This window comes from Pygocentrus nattereri, chromosome 9 (assembly GCF_015220715.1).
Source record: "Pygocentrus nattereri isolate fPygNat1 chromosome 9, fPygNat1.pri, whole genome shotgun sequence".
NCBI classification, from domain to species: domain Eukaryota; kingdom Metazoa; phylum Chordata; class Actinopteri; order Characiformes; family Serrasalmidae; genus Pygocentrus; species Pygocentrus nattereri.
The window spans coordinates 5,331,358-5,345,469 of NC_051219.1; the positions used below are offsets into that span (position 1 = coordinate 5,331,358).

Here is a 14,112-nt window from a genome sequence, read left to right on the forward strand (position 1 = left end):
CAGTTGCTCAGGGTGTACCCCAAGGTTCTGTACTCAGACCCATCCTTTTCATCTCACCACAAGGTCAGATCATTCGAAATCATGGGCTTAGGTTTCACTGTTGTGCTGATGATCTCCAGCCCTGCATAAGCACTGCATCCCTCAGAGTCTCAGCTCAGCTGGTTGGACAATAATTTCTTGAAACTAAATACAGACGACACAGAATTCTTGTTAGCCGGTCCTAAAACACTTGTTTCCTACTTTTCCAATCTCACTGTGAATGTAGATGGTATCCCTATTGAATCAGTTCAAGTCAGTAAAAATCTTGGGTTTTACATTGTGCACTTTTATTTGAGCCCCACTGTGAAGATCTTTAGGAGGCTGGACACCAAGTTTTCATATTATTCTGACCACAATGCAAACTGTTCAGCTTTCCAGCTGGCATTCAAAACTAAAGAGCATGTTCACAGAAACCTTTCAGTCTTTTTTCTTTCTCAAGCCTCCACTGGTCTCCTTCTATCTCTGTGCTCTGCCATCTACTGTGAAGAGATGGCCATAAGTAGGCTGGCAGAAACAAGGCACAGGTGAATCTTATCAACTTCTCAGCCTGCTGGTTCAGCATGACTGGCTCTCCATCCTGCATGTGATGCTCGACCACGCCCCCTCCTCCATACCCATATTAAGTCACTTACCAAGGCTGCATTCTCCCATTTGCATAACATTGCACGCCTTCACCTTCTGCTCAACAACACTGATGCCAAAATCCTGCTTAATGCCTTCATTTTGCCCTGTTGTTATTATTGCAACTCCCTCTTCAATGTTTTCCCTGTTATATGGCTTAACCGGCTTCAGTTCATTCAAAACTCAGCAGTCCTCACTTTCAGTAATGAAGGGCCAGAGGGAAACTATATTTCCCAGCCACAATAGTTTATCAACTTTTCTCTGAAAACATCAGGAACTCTTTGTCTAATGAAAACCAAAAATATTTCTGCAGTAGCTAAAGTGCTTTCAATTGGTAACAGTATTATGCTCATGTAGCATGTCATGCGCTACCCTGGGCACAAGGAGGACACTGGAGGCAGGAGAAGTGTTTGCAGGAACCATGTTGTCTTCAGACTTCTCAGTCCTGTTCAAGCTAAGCATTTTAGCTCTTCAGTCCTCTTTTGTTGCTGCTGCTTGTCCCTCTCTCTTCTCTGTTCGTTCATTACTCCTCCTCTCCGTCACCACCCCTGTGCCGCAGCTCGGCCACCTGGTTCAAACATAGGTGTAGTGAAGCAGCCTCACTGTGGAGAAGGGGTTGGGGCCCGGGTGATGGAGCTCAGGATTCGCCCTTTGCTCTGGCGGCTGGCACCATCGTCCTCCTCCTCCCGCCATCACTCACGTCCTTTGGTGGAGCTCAGGCTTTGCGCTCTGTCCCCCACTCATTTGTGGCTCTCCCCCTGCTGTTCTCACTGGTGTTCATCACCACTTGGTGTTCAGGCCCCACCTTCAGGCAGGCTCTCGCAGCCGTCATCTGGACCCAGATCAAATGAAAACTCACTACTTTGGAATTATGCTGCTATAATCATTTTAAATCATGATGTCTTTCTGTTAGAATTGAGGATTTTACAAACTGGCTTTTATTTTGACAGAAAAGTCATGTGACTTTACAGCACCTGTTACTCATTTCACGGCTCTAGTAGGGATGGTGTTTATTTTGATCACATGACAGTCACTCCTGTAAAGTTCCATAAAGATGGGCGTTGCCAGGAGAAGGTAGTGTAACCTTCAAAAACAATACAGAACTGCAGACAAATTTCAACAGCACAGACAAACTTACTCTCACTTTTATGGCATATAGGTCAGATGTTCACACAGTTTACACTCAGATCTTACAATCTCATATCAGCAGTCAGCACTGAGGAGTCTGAAGATTTGTGTGATGCAGCCTGTTGGATTCAGGATTTCACCTTTGAGTCATTTAGTGTGTCTGCACACAGCATTAGACTGAACAAGAGAGCAAGGCTTCCTCCATTGCTTGCTCTGCTTTGGTAGAGGCAGAATTCAAGTCTGGCATTTGAAGTGTTTTAATCTACAAGCACATTAACATGTTTAAATCTTAACCAGGTTATTTAGACAGAAAAAAATCGGTTACTTCAGTTCAGTGATCTCAGATGGAGGTATCGCACTCGGCTGGATTTGAGAACAAGTTCCAGAAGCAGCTCACCCCGAGACTGAGACAACATTAGACCATTCATTTCCAGTCGTGAGGGCAAGATTGGACTTGAGTACTAGACTATATACATAAGACCTCCACATACACTATATATATAGTCTATATGAAGACTTTTTATACACATACACTACATTGTGTTACATTGTAAAAGCAAGTTCAGGTGTTAATATAATAATATATATAATAATGTAATGTAGGTAAAATGAATAACAACTACTAGCGCATGAATTGTTTTCTGCTTTCTAGCTTTGGTTGATTTTTAATTTTTTTTTCCTAGAGCAACATATGTGAGTGTTACCTCACCGACAAGTCGAAATCTTACATTTGCTAGAAAAGTCAGGTAAGTTGTTCCAAGCCAACTAATTCAATGTAATTCTATGTTGTTTTAACCTGTATCCATCAAAACAAATATGATTAGTGAAAAGAGGCTGTGTCAAACACAGGGAAATTACATTTTAAACAAAAACATAAGATTTTAAAAGCTTTTTAAAAATTAACTGCATTGAACTGAGGTGAGGGAAAATGAAGTGCACTCAATGTTTAGTTTGGGATGCTTAGTTGTAAAACTACCCCCCCCCCCCCCACCACACCATGTGGTGTGTCCATGTGGAGGCTGTACTTTGGCCTGGTTATCTCTTACGATGTGCTGTTTATCTGCTTCTAAACAGTCTGATGTTTATAGACACATTGCGGCTTTATTGCAGTGACTGTCATTATGTCTCCTATGTCATATCTGCTGCTCATCTAAAACAAACAAAAAACACAATATAAAAAGTTACTTCATAGTGCAATAACTGTCTTCAGGGTAAATCCTCCATCTGTCCATCAGATATTTGTCAAAGTTTACAGAGGTTGTTGCTGTGGTACTATTAGAAAGTGATGAGAAGTTCAATCAAAATCTGTGTTGAATTTTCCTCTGTGTTAGGTTGTGTCCAGCTCTCCAATTGGGTATTTGTGGTGTGAAAGCTGAACAGGATTCAGTGGGTGGTCTCTCTGCTGAGGCAGATTGTATTGAAGGGGAACGGAGAGCGGACGACGCCCAAGATGCCATCCATGTTTGGAGGTGGAGCTCCAGGAGGCCATGAGAACTTCAGTCGCTGGAGCAGAGCGGTGAAGAAGATGAAGAGCTCTGTTCTCGCCAGAGTCTCCCCCAGACACGCTCTTGGACCTGGAGCACACACGCAGCACTGAACGTTAACCCTCACACATCATGAATATACTCACAGGATGATGAATGCAATTTTCATATTGAAGTTGGCTCGTACAGGTCAAGCTTTAAAATATCAGCGGTGTAAAAACGAATACAGTATGTTTTATACAACTGACCAGTCACATATTAATTATTAAAGCTGCACTATGTACGTTTGGAGACCCCTCTGGTGGAAATGAGTAATTCCACGCAACATCCATTTTCTAAGCCGCTTCTCCGTCAGGGTCGCGGGGGGGTGCTGGAGCCTATCCCAGCAGTCATCGGGCAGAAGGCAGGATACACCCTGGACAGGTCGCCAGTCCATCACAGGGCAGACAGACAGTCACTCACACCCAGGGGCAATTTAGCACGTCCAATTGGCCTGACTGCATGTCTTTGGACTGTGGGAGGAACCCGGAGGAAACCCACGCAGACACGGGGAGAACATGCAAACTCCACACAGAGAGGAGCCCGGTCACCCGGCCAGGGAATCGAACCAGGCCCTCCTCACTGTGAGGATACAGCGCTACCCACCACGCCACCGTGCCGCCCAACTCGCAACATGTGGAAGAAAATTTTGCAGCATTGGTTGTGCTTCAAACCCCTTCCCCCAGTGGATGAATCGGATGCCTGAGTGCGTTGAAAGTGAACTCAGTCAAAACTTGGTGAAGGACGCGCCTTCTGATGATGTGAGTGAATCATCTACTACTGTCCTCATATCTTCATCAGTATAATGTTGCTTTTGAGATCATTTGGGACAATTGAGACCTAAGCATTGCGTCAGACTTTCTTTTTGAGCCTCTGCATGAAGTTAATGTGTAAAGACAAGTGATTTAGTGTGAAAAACTCCCGACCCGACGCCTCTGATGATTATCTTAAGCTTTGAAGGGTGACACACAGCATGATATTTTAGCTTGTTTTCATTCTCTTGACTTAGTAATGATACTTTCAGTTTTAACAAAAATACGTAGAGAAGCAAATAATGTCAAGAAAGATGCCACTTTGATTCATTCGCACAAAACATTTCTTGTTTTTATGAAAATATCGGTGGTGACTTTCCATTGAGGCGTTTTGTAATATGCAAAGAGGGAAAAAAAATCTTTTCAAAATTTTACAAAATAATGCGAGTACAATACTCAAAGTGTAGAAGTTCACACACAAATGTGCATAGGCTGACTGTATCTCGCAAACAAAGCCGTAAGATGCTCAGTGAAGTCGCCATCAGTAAACAAGAAATGTTGTATTTTCAGTGTATTTTTGCATGCATGTGTAATTTTACCTTTAAATCAATTTCATTTTTGAGGGTTTTGAAAATATTACTGGTAACTTCGGTTGCATGTATCTGTTTTTTTCTCTTTGGAGAAATTAAAATGTCAATTTTACAAAATTGAATGAACACATTTTGTTTAAGGATTTACATTTTATTCCATATTCATTTTTACTTAAAATTCTGGTAATACCAACTGGCTAAATACCCCACTCAATGTTGCTCTTAACTGCTGTCTTCGGCACCAAGTGTTAATTAGTTAGCACTGTAAATTAGTCCAGTGATGAATCAATTCACATTATGAATTTAATGTTGGGCTCAGACTCTTTGCTAAAAGATCTACACCGATCAGATCCTTGTTTCTACACTCACTGTCCACTTTATCAGCTCCACTTACTGTATAGCTGCACTCTGTAGTTCTACAGTTACAGACTGTAGTCCATCTGTTTCTCTGATACTCTGTTACCCTGTTCTTCAGTGGTCAGGACCCCCATGGACCCTCACAGAGCAGGTGGAACATGCAGTGACACTGATATATATGGTGGTGGTGTTTGTGTGTTGTAAGTAAGCTCGCTGGATCTGCCCCAGTCAACAGTAAGTGCTGTTATTGTGAAATGGAAGCGTCTAGTCAAATAGTAGACTAGCAGAACAGGACATGAGACATTTGACTTTATGTCTTTATATACAATCACTAAGCACTTTATTAGGGGCATCTGTACACATATTCATACTGCCAATCATGTGGCATCAGTGCAGTGCATAAAATCAAGCGGATACGAGCAGCAGCTTCAGGTAATGTTCATTCCAACGATCAGGGAGGGGGTAAATGTGATCTCAGTGATTTTGACTGTGGCATGATTGTTGGTGCCAAATGGGCTGGTTTGAGTGTTTCTGTACCTGCAGATTTCCTGGAATATTCATACAAACTGTCTTTAGAGTTATTTAGAATGAGGCAATGAAGAAAAAACATCCCATGAGTAGCAGTTCTGCAGACAGTTGGTAATATGACAATATTTTACTGGCCTGTTTAATTTGATTGTTTAATGCGAAGCTGTATATAAATGGATGAAGAAAAAATATACAAACAATTTGGATGGCACTTCTTAAATGTGGCACATGGGGTTTTTTTGTCTGTTCCAAATGATCAAAGCAAGTCATCAAATTAAATATAGGGGTATGTACTGTGTATTGTGAAAATGTCTTGAAATACTGTGATGTCACATTTTTCTGCCCTATGTGTGTAACTCTTTAACATTGCTGTAGGCACAACAGACTCACCCAGAGAGAACGGCAAAAAAGAGTCATTTTTGCAGAACTTTCCTTTCTCATCCAGAAAGTTCTCTGGGCTGAATGTGTCCGGGTGCTTCCAGTGCTTTTTGTCAGTCATGATGGTCACATAATTGGCCATGACCTTTGTTCCCTGCCATGGTGAACAAAAATAATAATACATTAAAAAACACCAGGCATAAATCATCCAGTCTATTAAAGTCAAATTTCTTGGGGAGTGTACACGGAATTACTTTATGAATGTATTCCTTATAAATGCTACAGATTATTTATCACCTGTTCAAAAATGTAACCCAGTCCAAAGGATTTCTATATTAGAGTTACATAATTAGGTCACGTTCCATTGCTTTTGGATTCCAGCCATTTCTCTATCCCTTCATTACCTTGGGGAGGTTATATCCGCAGAGCTGTGTTGGCTGTGTAGTTTCGTGTACGATGACCGGGACAATGTGTGAGCAGCGCTGGATCTCGTGGATGGTGGCATACATGTATGGTAGCTGTGTGCGGTCATCCATGCAGGGAGAGCGGTCAAAACCCAACACCCGAAAGATCTCCTCATGACAGCGCTCTGACATGTGGTCAAACGGACACACACACACACACACACACACACACACACACACACACACACACACACACACACACACACCCATCTACATCAAAAATGACAGCTTAACTCATTGTTTTATTAACCGTTTCTGTTACATGGGGCTGGCTTACCTACTGTGAGGAACAAGTAGTCTTTTGGTAGGGAAGCCAGAACACTAAGGGTTAAGCCATAGGCCTGAGGCAGACTCAGGAGCAGAGTGGTATGGAAGCTGCTTAAGCTGAGATAATTCTAGGTCAAAAGGGGGTTAAACCACCAACCTCATGGTCAAAAACCCAACATGCATATTGGCTGCCTTTATAAAACAGGAAATTATTGATTCCTAAAGTAAAGGAACTAAACTAAACCAAACTCTTTCTTTAATTGTTTTCTTTTATGGCTGTCTTTGCTGGTCAGGTAGTAAAGATAAACAAAAGGATTTTCAAGTCAGGATTTAAAACTTATACTAAGTGTTTTAACTTGAGGAGATCCAGAATGACACATGCTGAAATTGAGAAAGCAATACCAGAGATTACCAGCTTAGTAAGAGACATGCATGTGGCTGAATGGACTCAAGACTGAGCATTGAGCTGTGTGTGAGCTCTCCTGAAGTAGGGCTGCTTCACCACTGACACCTGTCAGCCCTAATCAGTCAGGTGCAGCAACCTTGCTCCCACCTTGTGGTCAAGGGTGGCCTAGCAGGAGGCCAGAATGTTACAGATTCATTAACCTTTCAAGGTCTAGAAATATTATTCCTGTATTGCTATTTGTCATACATTATATAAGTACTTCTGTGCAGTCGCATCAAATTGCATTCGATCATGGCAGGACAGAAGGAACATTGCTGTGTGGATATTGCTGGCTCATGTTGGTCCATACTGTTGTTTACCTTGCACATCAGGGTGGTCCATCATGTAAATGAGGCCCCATCTGAGAGTGGTAGCTGTAGTGTCCGTCCCACCGAGGAAAAGGTCAGCCGTGGACATAATCATGTTATCTTCATGGAATGTAGAGTCTTCTTTTGACCCTTGCTGCCCAAAAACAATAAGGAATGTTTGTAACACATCAGCTACCAGACAAGATTGAATTACTCATTATAGGCTGTATTGGACAATTTCAACACCCCCGTCATGTTTGCAACTTGAACATTTCTTCTGACATCCACTTGCAACATCATAGCCTGATAATATCTTTCAACTCTGGTATATTTCCACGAGCATAAAAACACATTTTCCAAGTAGACAACAAAGCACTTCTAGAAGTCTCTCTGGATTAGATACAGTTTAGAAAAGATCCAGATACTGTAATTATAAATGTAAAACACCAGGGGTTCTTGGTGCTCAGTTTCAATCAAATACTGCACTGTACAGAAGATGATGCAAGTGTCTATGATGCATCATTTAAAGAAACTTTGCATGATTTGCAGGGTGGCAAACTTTACTCCATTCCCTCTTGTGGATGATCCAGCTAGACTTTTTTACCAGCCAGCATTTGTGATAACTACACACATTTTCTATTCTACTCAGTGTTTTTGGTGGATTAGCAGAGTCTGGGACTGTTATTAGCATAATAATGGACTCCAAGATAATTACTACACCCACACACACACACACACACAGACACACACACACACAAATGTTTACAGTTTGATGTAGTTGCAGAGAATCATGTGTAAAGTTAAACGATTTTATAATTGGTGCACATATTCATCATGTACTAGTGATAAATAACAACTGCAAAGCCTGAGCTCAAATGAAACGCAGTACTCACTGCTGTGTTATTGCACCCATTATTATGAAGAGCTTTTGTTGCTTTTGTTAGATAACTTCATTATTTGTATGTTAGCCCTAGTATGTTACTATTTTACCTACTGTTTATCTAGGGGGATGCTTGCAAATACATTTTTCCACAATGGTATCAGTCAGTCAGTCAGTCAGTCAGAGAGCCACAGCAGTAAACAATACAATAAATTTGCTAACACTGTTCATAATTAATAGTTTGGGTTAAATTATACGAATAAATATGAAATGCCAGGGTTCCTCCTCTCACAATGGTCAACAATTTCACCTGCTATTTCACCTTGGTCATCTCCACAAGGTAGGCATCAATGAAGTCTCGAAGGTGTTCTGGGTCCAGAGACTTCCTGTGCTCCTCCACAGCCTCATGGATGAACTCTTTTAAGGAGTTGGCATTCTGCCACACCTTCTGGTGTGGCCCTGGGAAGTGTTTTATGAAGGGGAATAAGCTGAAGATCTGAGGAAGAAGGTGGATATTCCACATTGTCTTTACAAACAAGCACATTTTTGCATCTTGACATCTTAGAACTGTGTTTCCACATGAGGAGCTACTAACAAAAATATTACAGTGATGTTACATGTTTTGCTAAAGCTAAATTAGCATCTCTCACGCTAAAGATGACGGGGACTGGTTGCCTGGAACACAGGTTCCAAGGGTAGTCAAGGATTAATTAAATTGTCAATGCATATTGTCCATTTTCTATAGTCTAGGTGTAGGATTAATCTGGAATCTCAAAACATCGGCATTTTATAAAATGAACTTAGGTCATGGACATTACTAGCTGTAAAAACCATTCGACAACAAATCTTGACTCTGAGCATCAATCATCATCAGGAAAGATCTAACTGGTTGTTACCCGTCCTGGAGTTGATCCAATAAGCTGAAAGTTTTCATTCAGAATTTCCAGCAGCTTAGCAAAGCGCTTGTCATCATATTCAAAGCGGTCCCCAAAGACGACGGAGCAGATGATGTTGGAGACTGCGTTCATAATTGGGTGGATGGGATGAAAAGCCTTCCCTTTAAAACACAATGGCAGGACAGTGAACTTGATGGGGAAGAACACAACAGCAGAACCCCGACACTCAAATTCCACAAAATATCTTCACTAGCAATTAGAAATTTGGCTCTTATTGCTTTATCAGTGAGCAAGATATCATGTTTGTGCTACAGTGGAGAACACTGAATAAGAATTGACTTGTGAGACTTATTTGAACAAATATTCAGCAAACACTTAAGTAGCCTGACTATAAACATTGAAGTCAATGAACAAATGGTAATATAATGCTTTAGGCACCCTTAGAAACCTACAGCCATAGGTTTGATGTACGCTGCATGGTGTTTGTCGATAGAAATTGGCTAGCAGACCTGAACCCAGCCCGAAACCCAAGCTTAAGGGCTCTAGCTTAACTGAAAAGGGTGTTGAATTTCAAACCTGTTGTCTGGACTAATGACGTTTACTGTTGAGTGCTCGGCCACAGACACACACAGCTAGCCCATAAGACATAGGGCTAACACAGTTATATAGCTGGGCTGATGCCAAGAACAGCCCCAGTCACAGATACAGGCACAATGCAAAACCAATTCCTTCAAGGGGCACATCTCAAATGTGATGACGTAAGCTATTCAGAGGTATTATTTGTGTAGTCCTCCCATCTAATAGTATGATATTATGATCAGCCACTGTTGATATTTCTTTTTATGCAACAGTATAATTATCAATTACATAATGAAATATATTCAAATTCAATTTCCAGTCAGACAATTTAAGTTAGAATCAAGTTTTGTCTGTTTGCTTTAGTGCCAAACCATGTTCACAAGCATGACCACAAACATGGCAAAAATGTGCAGGATGTGTTTTTCTTCTCCTACTTACAAACTCAAACGTTGCAAAGACTGAACGTCTAAAATCTGCATTTTCAACAAAATTTCTCTCGTTTGTTTCCAAGTGAGAGATAATTGAACTAAACCTAGGAAGAGGCGGAGCTATGATTGTTCATTTGAGCACCGGACCCCAAATCAGCACTGATCCACTCAGAAAGTTCACAAATGCTGTGGCTACCTTCCTGCTTGAGCAGCTCTTTTATGAGGTACTGCGCCTCCTCGGCCACACGTTTCTCGACCGTTTTCTTCCCCAGACCAAAGTTGCGCAGCGTGTGCAGAGCAAAGCGACGCTGCTGTTTCCAGGAATCGCCATACGCAGCCATCAGGATACCTGAGAGAGGCAGACAGAGGCAGAGAGAGAGAGAAAGAGAGAGTGAACATCAGACACAAAGGCAAAAGGACTGTTAATCATCTATTGAGATATTGGAGAATGAAGTCATAATATTTTGAGGAAAAAGCTGTAATATTTAGGGAAAAACTTCATACTATTTCAAGAAAAAAATCATATTTGTATGATATTATAAAAAAGATTTTTAAAAAGTATAATTTGAGAAAAAAGTAATATTTCGAGAAAAATAATTATATTTTGAGGGAAAAAATGTGGAATTACAACATTAAAGTGGCATTAATACCAGGAAAGATTGCAACATTGTGGCCAAAGGCTTTGCAAAAGGAAGGCAGCACCTCCTCGTGTTAAATGCGGGGCATCAAGTTGGAGGTATACTTTCACATGGATTTCACGCATAAAGAAACGCTCAGTCTCCCTGTCTCTTCCGCACATCAGTACCAGCCTGTTATAATGTAAGAAACGGCTGAAACGGCTGAGCAGGAAACTGCGTTTTTCTACAATAAAGAGCCAGACGGACGTTTCACAGACTGAATGATAATCAAAATGATCCACAGAGAGACAGGAGTGAGTGGAGCTCCGGCGTCAGTACAGCAACCGAGACCCTAACACGTTATGGTAGCCCCCAAAAATTAGCCTACTGTATCCCCCAAATGCGTCTGTTTTCTCTCGAAATATTAAGACTTTATTCTCAAAGTCTATTATTTTTATTAACAGTGGCCCTAAAACACCATTGTAAATAGCAATGCTGAGAAGCACAAGTTTTGCGTTACTGACCGTGCCCATTGGTAATCCAGTCTAGTATTGGGTCGGCTGGCCTTCCAGCATAAATGGCCCCATTCTGAGCAAAAGATTCCTTCAACAACTGCAGGGTATTCAACACTATTACTGGCTTCCTGCCCATGTACATGGAAAACATCTCCCCATGTTTCTTCATCTGTAGAAGAAGTGAAAGGTTTACTGCATCTACAGCTTGATGGAAAAGTGTAGGATGTAACGCTTTGAAAGACACCACATTGACGTAGTGGCCTGGTTTCATATTTGTTCACTGGCTGCCTTACAGCGCAGATCTTAATATCCTCAGCTATCACCTAGACTTTAACACATCAGTAGTCTTTTACAATCCCCACACAGTTCAGCGATTTCACTGCTTCAACTGTAGGACAAAACTGGCATAAGTAGGATTTAATCCAGTGGGAGAAAGTGAATGTACACCACTGTTTTCTTTGCACTAACATAATACTGCAAAGCCCATAAAGGAAAATTAGCATTATTTTGATAGTCGGAATCAGACAAAAAGGCTACTTAGCTAATTAGATATGCCTACTGCTATATTAATAATATGGAGCATGTTTGTTATCAGATGTCAAAAAAATATATAAATGTTTGAACTTCTCATGCTTTCGTTTCCATCTGTACAGGTGGTACTAGGTTACAGAATTGCCCAGAGACAAAAACACCCCTGTGGGTTTCAATGTAACTTCATAGCTCCCTGATGCACCAACAGCTGTATTACAGTCACCCATAACGGATAATGGATATTGGTGGTTGGCCTCACTTTCAAACACTGGAGCAAAGTTTTATTACTATAGATCTGAACTGAATGGAGGCGGTGCAGTGGGTAGTGGTGTCGCCTCACAGCAAGAAGGGGGTTCAGTTCCCTGGCCGGGTAACAAGGTTCCTTACTGTGTGAAGTTTGTATGTTCTCTCTATGGCTGTGTGGATTTCCTCACACAGTTCAAAGACATACATGCCACTTGGACACGCTAAGATTCCCCTCTGTGTGAGTATCTATGTCTGTGTCTGCCCTGCATTGGACAAGTGACATGACCAGGGTTCTTTCTGCCTCCGCCCAGTGACTAGTGCTGGGGTAGGCTCCAGTATCCCCCCACAACCCAGAAGGATGAGTGGTTTAGAAAATTAAAATGAGTTTGTGTGTGTGTGTTTATAGAAGAGTAGTTGAATATCATATTTAAGTAGCCTTTTTAACCCTACCAAGCTATTAGTGATTTATTTTCACTTTCACACTATAGGCTTAGCTTAAAAGTGGACGTTTGAAGCTGAGAGACATTCAAGAAATGTACTCTTTGCATGACTTGTAGTTGTACAGACTGCAGCTCTTGGTATAAAGAGTTTCTCTTTCCTGCAGGCACATTATATATGTGTGTGTTGGCCATCAGCTGTAGCCATTGCACTGCATTCAAGTGTAAATATTTACAGAAGATGACAGGTGATGATGAGCTGGCCTTAGTTGGCTCAATTGACTCATCAATCATAAAGCAATTAGTGTTTTTAGAGATTACAAATGAGATACATATCAGGTTTCAAACATGCCCCACTTGCTAGAGGATTATTAGCGGTCGCTTCATAACACAGTACATACTCATGACATGGTCTCACTACTACACGCTATCTCAGCAACAGAATAAACTGACCGATCTGATGCTGGCCATTGGGTTCTTTAGGATCTCTGGCACGTTCCCCACAAAGGGCAGTGGCTTGGGTCCGGGAGGGTAGCGGCTCCTGGAGAGGTTCAACCTGAAGATCTCTAGCAGAAGCAGAGTGAGCAGACCACCCAGCAGGGCCAAGCCCACTGAGGTCCAGTCCAAATATCTCAGCAGAGACTTCATTCTGAGAGAAGCGTAGAAGAGAACAGACGCTCACGGCTTTATACACCAAAACCAGGAGAAAGGAGGGTGTTTATTTTGATCACATGCCAGCCACTGCTGAAAGGTTGCATCATGGTGGGTGAGTCTAGGGAGAAGTTGATGTTAACTGTTCAGAGGTCTAAAACTGCAGACAGAGTTCAACAGCACAAACAACCTTACTCTCGCTTTTATGGCATATAGGTCAGTTGTGTTCACACAGTTTACACTCAGATCTTACAATCTCATATCAGCAATCGGCCAGAGTGCAGAGTTACAGAAAAAAATAGAATAACTCAATGAATTTAATTAAATGCCCAATTAAATTTTAATACTACATCTCTTGCATATTAGTCTTTTATATTGTACATTTAATACTTAGATTCATTGATTGCTTTTAAGATGTATTACCCATGTGTATAGAGCTTCACGCTGCCTCCCCAGTGAGCCATAAACCAGTAAGATCAATGCTGAACCTAATCCAGTCTGTCTCCTGTTGTGAAGCAGGAACAATCCATACTGGTACCTGGCAGCAGAACAAGTAATTGCTGTATCCCTAGAAACCAGAACGGGTGAACAAGGCTAAAATCTCAAAGGCTAAGATCTGCTAAATGTCCCATGTGATCTATGTGCTTGTAAAGGCTTGGCTTGTGAAGGCCTAGTCATAGTGGTAGCAGTAAAGCCTGTTTGTTCCTGTTGTTAGTAAGGCCAAGCATGAGACTACTGTGTATCAAAGGACAATCTCCGGTGATCAAAACAACAGTACAATCACCACAATAATCAATGATTATATGAAGATAAAGAGTAACGTTCAGAATACATTTAAAATACATATTGATAAGACACAAGGGACAAAACTCTGGTGTTGTCATTTTTAGTAATTCAGACTGTTTCTTGCTGGTAGTGGTTTGCAGTTTTCT

General features: G+C 41.4%; 1 protein-coding gene across 1 annotated transcript; it reads right to left on the bottom strand.

The window, feature by feature from the left end:
• Nucleotides 1–1,575: 1,575 nt before the first annotated feature.
• Nucleotides 1,576–13,223, bottom strand: LOC108440004 (cytochrome P450 2J5-like). The gene is made up of 9 exons (XM_017718689.2): nt 12,983–13,223; nt 11,325–11,484; nt 10,380–10,532; nt 9,177–9,337; nt 8,603–8,776; nt 7,413–7,554; nt 6,321–6,505; nt 5,929–6,070; nt 1,576–3,362 (listed from the first exon to the last, which is right to left on the bottom strand). Exons 1-9 carry the CDS (start codon nt 13,175–13,177, stop codon nt 3,172–3,174), a joined length of 1,503 nt encoding a protein of 500 aa, XP_017574178.2. The 5' UTR covers nt 13,178–13,223; the 3' UTR covers nt 1,576–3,171.
• Nucleotides 13,224–14,112: the final 889 nt, after the last annotated feature.